Below are 7,141 nucleotides of genomic sequence, written 5' to 3'. Positions count from 1 at the left end.
CCCATTTCTATTGACCACCAAACATTTTCATGCGCAAAATCTCACCTATTCCTAGGCATTATTATCGACAGAGACCTTTCATGGAGCCCCCACATCTCGTACTTGAAGAAGAGGCTTACTTCTATCGCCCATATACTAAGGTTTCTTGCTGGTAAAATGGGCACATCCGTGGCATCTATGCTTCAACTATACAGGACACTCTTCCTAGGATACTTGCGATATAGCACACCAGTACTGTCTAATGCTAACAAATCTAGCATCCATGTCCTACAGAGCATTCCAGGCCAAGCCCTTCGAACATGTCTGGGGCTACCTCAAAGTGCTTCAACCGTAGCAACAATTGCCACCGCAAGAGACCACCCAATTTAATGACCTATATAGCTATCGAAGCACTTCAGGCACATATTTGCCATCCATCCAGAGTCCCTGACTTATATCTCGCTCGCTTGCCTGAGAAAAGACCCAAGGCAGCGCTCTCCAGATTAGTTGTGGCACTCTGTCATTGAGGCACTCACCCGCAACAAGAATGCCATCCCCTCTGTGGTGCTTGAAAAATCCTCCTTTGTACCTTGCTGTTCCAGGAAGAGTGAAGAAAGCTAGCCTGACCACCGCGGCTCTCAAGTAGATCACATTGGAACTTTTGCATTGTTCATACGCTAACCGAATCCATGTTTACACGGACAGTTCCATCTCAGAAAATTCGACGGCCGCCATTGTTATACCATCTCAATCGGTCATTCTCAAGTTTGACTTCACATGTAACTACATCTACAGGTTCCGAACTGGCCGCTCTTCGCGCTGCTGTTGAATACATTGAAAAAGAACCGCCTAACAAATGGGCAATATTTTGTGATTCGAAAGCAGCCCTCTAGAGACCCGCCGTGGTTGCTCAGTGGCTATGGTGTTGGGCTGCTGAGCACGAGGTTGCGGGATCGAATCCCGGCCACGTCGGCCGCATTTCGATGGGGGCGAAATGCAAAAACACCCGTGTACTTAGATTTAGGTGCACGTTAGAGAACCCCAGGTGGTCCAAATTACCGGAGTCCCCCACTATGGCGTGGCTCATAATCAGAAAGTGGTTTTGGCACGTAAAACCCCATAATTTAATTTTTTAGCCCTCCAGAGCTTGCGAGGTTTACTACGACGTGGCAAATATGAACAGCTGCTGTCTAAAATCAACTAAACTTGTCATTGCGCTTCTGAACGAGGACGCTATCATCTTTCAGTGGCTTCCGGGACATTGTGGCATCATTGGTAATCACCTCGCCGATGACGTTGCCCGACGTGCCCAGGCTGGCACACCGACACTCCTTATACCTTTATCGAGAGTAGACGCTGCAAGAGAGCTTCGCAGTCTCGCTCGTACTATCACATTAAGTTACTGGCATACACCACAGAACTCTGTGTCGTTTATACAACCTCGACCCATCTCTGAAACTTAAATTACCAGCAAACCTTTCACGATGTGATGCAATGCTGCTGTGTTGGCTGTGGGTAGGAGTAGCATTTACGAACTCCTACAGCTATCGTATTGGAATGGCGGACTCGCCAATGTGTGCTAAGTGTAAGTGTGAAGAGACCATCAGTCATCTGTGCCACTGTTCCCACTTTGACAACCAACGTCAGACTCTCCAGTGTGCCTTGAATAGTGTGGATGACAGGCCATTTACAGAAGCAAAGATCTTGGGAGCCTGGCCTCACAGTTCATTAGCCCAGAGCGCTTCTTCACTACATGAAGGCAACAGACTTGAGTGCCCGACTATAGACATCCTACACCTAACTTAGTGCATATGAAAGTGCGGTATCTCATGTTTTCTCTCTCTCTCTCGCACTCTCCATTCCCCTCCCCACGTGTAGGGTCGCAAACTGTACTCGGTCTGGTTAACCTCCCTGCCTTTCCTTCTTCCCTTCTCTCTCTCTCAGGGTCGTGTATGTGTCTTTTGCTAATATCAGAGCGACCATATGGGTTTTGTGGCATTTAGAGGTGCCACACAAGGACCCTGAAACTTCTAACTGGCCATCAGACAAGTATTGGGCCATCTTGATTACAGACCCTAAACAGGGCTGCACCTACATCTATGACGTCTGCGTTGGAGGCTGTGGGTTAGACTCCCACCTGCAGCAAGTAGGCTCTTTCATTTTAGTTCATAGAATGAAGAACCAACTTGGTTTAGTTTCTAAAATTTCCCAAAAAGGCTGATGACGGCATTGTCGCCATTTTGTCTAGCCGCCGCACGTTGAACGCGAGCAAAAAAAAAAGAAAAATTACGATTTATAAATAAAATTGCTACTGATATATACATTAAATTTCTGCGCTAAGACAACTCGAACACATCGCTTTAGGTGTTTTTACAGCGGCTTATTTATTCTTGCCTACATCATATACGGATCTGCGGCGCTTGTGTGGCATCTGCTAGGCTTCGTTTGACGAAGTTGGGTTTGTGCTCGGTGGTCTTGTGCTACTTTTACGGTTCTTGGGCGGCATTGACGGTTTGCAAGAGTTCTCCGGCTGGTCTCTGTTAACCAGGGTGAGCTGCTGGACATCGTAAAAAGCGAAAAAGAAAATCAGAGGGCCGTCAGCAATGGCAGTTGATCTGAGTTCCTACCGGGACCAGCACTTCAAGGGAAGCCGAGCGGAGCAAGAACGCCTTCTCCGCATGAGCTCGACGCTCTACATCGGTAACATGTCCTTCTATACGACAGAAGAGCAGATCTACGAACTCTTCTCCAAGTGCGGTGACGTCAAGAAAGTCGTCATGGGCCTGGACCGTTTCCACAAGACGCCGTGCGGCTTCTGCTTCGTCGAGTACTACACGCGCGCCGACGCCGAAAACGCCATGCGCTACATCAACGGCACAAAACTGGACGACCGCATCATTCGTACCGATTGGGATGCCGGATTCATCGAGGGACGCCAGTTCGGTCGCGGCAAGAGCGGCGGACAGGTTCGGGACGAGTACCGAACGGACTACGACAGTGGTCGGGGAGGCTACGGCAAGTTGATGGCCCAGCGCGTAGTACCGCCGGCAACACCAGTTTAGCGGTCGAGAAAGACTGCGTCCGTCTGTCTGAACTAACCGTTGGACACTGGGTGGTTGCACGCGTATGCGGGACGTTTCACCCGTCGTGTTTGCGAGATGGCGGGATGGCGCGCTAATTTTGCGGGGGGGTTTCTCTTGGCTACCGACGAACCGTGTTGTTTTCTCACAAAGTGCGTCTTCACACTTGGTGTGTTGCCCCTGCCGTCCCGTTCTAATGAGCCAGAAAGTGCTTTGTTCATCTCCATCCCGTCTTTTTGTATCTGTCATGCGTGCTTGGAACGAGTGTGAGGGTCTTCAGCATTGTCCAAATAAATGTCCCTGCAACATGAGCAAAACTAATCTCCTTTCCAAATGAACGACATTCGCTACGAATACCTTTCGTTTATTTTTACGTGCAAAAAAAAAAAAGAGCCCCTGTAAAAGTAGCATTCATTATTGACTTAAGTTTGAGCTATACACTTGCGCCAAATTTTGGACCAATGCACAGATGACGGCCGAGCATTACGGATACATAAGAATCTTGGACTAAGACAAAAGTTGGATCAGCTGTAGGGTACTTAATGGCGATAGTCGTGCAGGACTATCACATGCGAAACCTGCTGGCAGTGACTTGTTGGCTGTGGCATCTCTGTGTCGTGCGAGTTTTGCCGAGGCTGGAATGCTGAAGCCTCCAGAGTCCTAACTCCAGTGGTTCCCTCGACTCCTTGGACCATAACAGTGCTGATTTGGCCAGAATGGTATACATGTTGCAACGTGAGGAAACTGTACAAGAACTGGATGAATGAAGTGTACAGATGTCTTAAGACTAGTTTACATCGATGGCAAATTATAAAATAAAGCTTCTCCAGTTTATTCTGAGCAGTGTTGTGCTAATCTTGCCAAATGGCTCTATTGTTCTGCAGGTTTCTCCCGTCTTTAGCAAACTTTGTCCAACGCACACCTTCGCTCCACCGGCATTTTACTGCATGCTTTTTAACAGAACCTATCTGTTGCAGTGGCTCATTGGCTGTAGCATTGTGCTGCTGAGTATGAGCTCATGTAGTTCCATTCCTGAATGTATTAATGGCCACATTTCGATGGGGGCAGAATGCACAAATGCTCGTGTGCTGCGATTTGGGTGCAAGAACATCAAATGTTCAAGATGGACCTAGAGCCCTCCACTATGGCGACCTTCCTAACCTGCTGTGCAGTTTTAGGAGGGTAAATCCCACAAGCTAGCTTTACAGAATCGCTGTGTGGCCATTATTCATCCTTTTTCTTTATGTGTACCTGCAAAATTTGTGATGTTATATAGGAAAATCGAGAGCATAAGCAGTTTAACCTCTGCTAATGCCTTTTAACGTAATTTGCATTTTGTGCAACTGAAAGGTATGGTGGATGTGTGACTGTCATTACAGGCCTTCCATGTGAGGGCACAGCGGGTACGAAAATATGGGCAGGGATGCATGGACCCTCATTGCTCATCAGGTGCTCACTATAAAACCTCTTTTTGTCAAAATTAACTGGATGCCTCGCACAGCTGTGTCTCTAATAGTAACTGTGTTACTTTGGGACATTCAATCCCATCAATCATAGTCACAAGTGAACAGTGGTGTCTATAGTTTGATACTTATATAGTACTACAGACATCTTAAACAGGTTCTGCTGTACCCTCGTTCACGTTTCCCTACTTAAAAGTATGTGTTGAGGTAGTCTGTCTGTACTGCACTGGTAGTCTGCTAAGCACCAATAGATGTGGCAACATAGCAAGATGGTAGCATTGGCCAGTGTACATCTTTGTGCCTTCTGCGTTTCAGTTCTTTGTAATTTCATTCTCTCTGCCTTGCGAGGGTTCTCATTTATGCCAGCAAAACTTAGAACCACAATTTTCGTATTGAAAGGGTTCTTCAATAACTTGTTCACTGCCAGATTTGTGAATACAAACAAAACATGCAAGAGAACGAGAGAAAGTAAAGAGAGGAAAGTCAGGGAGGTCAACCAGACGAGTGTCCAATTTTTCTACCCTAAACTGAGGGTACGGGAAAGGGGGAATAGAAAGTGGGAGAGACTGAGCACTGAGTGCACTTGGGAGGGATATACTTCTAGTACTGCACTAGTGCACTAATTGCTATTTGTGCCCTTGACGGATGTGGCCATGGTCCGAGTATCTTTGACTCTGATAACAGTCTCGAGTCCAGTCAGCTTAAAATTAATTCTGGGGTTTTACGTGCCAAAACCATGATCTGATTATGAGGCACGCTGTAGTGGGGGACTCCGGATCGATTTCGACCACCTGGGGTTCTCTAATGTATACCAAATGCACGGCACACAGGCGTTTTTGCATTCCCCCCCCCCATTGAAATCCAGCCCCTGCGGCTGAGATTTGATGCCATGACCTCGTGCTTAGCAGTGTAAAACCAAAGCCACTAAGCAACCACGGCAGGTGCATCCAGTCGGCTTAAAGTTGTCCTAAAAGAGAGGCATTGGACGTTTTATCAAGGACAGATGCACAATAGGTGCTTGTTGGTTTCCTTGCACCTACAGGAGTTGCATGTTGGGCTACTGGATATTTCCATACGGTAGGAGTAAGCAAATGCCATAGCTTCTAACTACCAGAGCACTGCAGATGTCACACATCCTGTGTAGGGCCTGCTTGGACTAGCTTGTAGTGACAAAAGGAGAGAAGTGACGAGACAGCTACATTTGCAATGTCTCAAGCCTTTATAATGAACTGTCTTTGCCAAAAATGAGCTTCTTTTCCTTGTATGATCTGGAAGAGCATATGGGGATAGATAGCCCAGAGGGAATTACTCCTAGGCAGTCTATAATGCAGAGAAAATGATGATGTTGAACAGATTCCCTGAAGCTTTAGGTTGCCTGCAATGTGTTATGCATTGCAAGGTTGCACAATGGATAGTGTTACGAACACAGAACAGGTAATGATGTATACAGGCACATGAAGTTTGTGGCAGCAAAAAGTGTGCAACGGAGCTTGCGTCGAAGGTGACATTTGCATCTCATCTTCACTATGCCTGTTGCCTAGGACGCACAGCATTCAGCTTCTCTGTCATGTGGTCTGTGATGTCCATCCTACAATATTTTCTCTGTTGCACTATCTATGAAATGTGGTGTGCAAGTAGAACACGGTCACCTGGAAAGGAAAGAGCATGTTAAATATTCTGGCGCATGCTGCACAAAGCATTGAAATAAGCTGGCCTGTGATAACATGCATCGTCAGTGGTTCAGGTGGGGCTGTGCCCATTACTGGGATTGGCCGACTGTTAATGGTATATGATACAATAGGAATGGAATCGAGCGAAAGGAACGCAGCATTTTGAGGCAAACGTTGCTCCTTCCTCAGGAATCAAACGAATGGCAGCAGAGTGCTGGTTTATAGAAGATTTTGGTAATAGTGGGAAGGAGTTTCATTATGGCTGGTTATCTTGTCTTCCCAGTTTGGATGGGAAGCCAGAGAGAGAAGAGGTGCATAGATTAAGGGTTTATGAGATGAAGGCATTGCCTTTTTGTCGTGGAGCAGGATGTTGCTCTTGGAATAATGGATGTTAGGCGTATTCTGTATTTTTCATGACTCCAGTGGCAGCCGTGAAGGAGGGTGTTGCTGGAGTTGTGAATATGTTACATTGCAACCGAAAGGAACCAAGAGAGCCAGGACAGCCTAAATACATACATGAGGCCCATGATGTCGCCGTGACGTATGGGTGGTCACGCTTCAGCGCGAAATTCAAAGAGAGGAAAGCTTAACCATAATCTTTTCTGCAGTATTAATATTTTCCGCTAAATGAATGAAATAGTTTCGAAACAGAATTTTATACCTGCCCTCTAAACGCTAAGGGCTGCCTAAAAAGATGTTGGCATGTTTTTCTCACGATGGTATCACATATGAAACAAATATTAACATTCAAAACTTTTGTTTTAGACATATCTCTTAAGACACTAGAGTTTGACCTTGGATAATGGCCTGATACGTACCTGTATAAGTTCACTGTTTGCTGTAGAAGGATTTTTTTCTCATTTCTCGAATGCCCACAAGCCTGTGCCACCATTGGTCGTCTCTGTTTTGCACTCTCCTCCCCATTTCTTCCCGCCACCCTCGGGATTAC

At 46.5% G+C, this 7,141-nt stretch overlaps 1 protein-coding gene across 1 annotated transcript; it reads left to right on the top strand.

Annotated features, from left to right (window-relative positions):
- The first annotated feature begins 2,384 nt into the window (after positions 1-2,384).
- Cbp20 (cap binding protein 20) lies at positions 2,385-3,899 on the top strand. Its single transcript, XM_050167716.3, has one exon. It carries the CDS (start codon positions 2,583-2,585, stop codon positions 3,039-3,041), a length of 459 nt encoding a protein of 152 aa, XP_050023673.1. The 5' UTR covers positions 2,385-2,582; the 3' UTR covers positions 3,042-3,899.
- Positions 3,900-7,141: the final 3,242 nt, after the last annotated feature.

Source organism: Dermacentor andersoni, chromosome 11, assembly GCF_023375885.2.
Source record: "Dermacentor andersoni chromosome 11, qqDerAnde1_hic_scaffold, whole genome shotgun sequence".
NCBI classification, from domain to species: Eukaryota; Metazoa; Arthropoda; class Arachnida; order Ixodida; family Ixodidae; genus Dermacentor; species Dermacentor andersoni.
This window is presented reverse-complemented; position numbering and strand designations above follow the sequence as displayed.

Coding starts and splice junctions, on each gene's coding strand:
- Cbp20 (XM_050167716.3), top strand. CDS start 2,583: ATGGCAGTTGATCTGAGTTCCTACCGGGACCAGCACTTCAAGGGAAGC.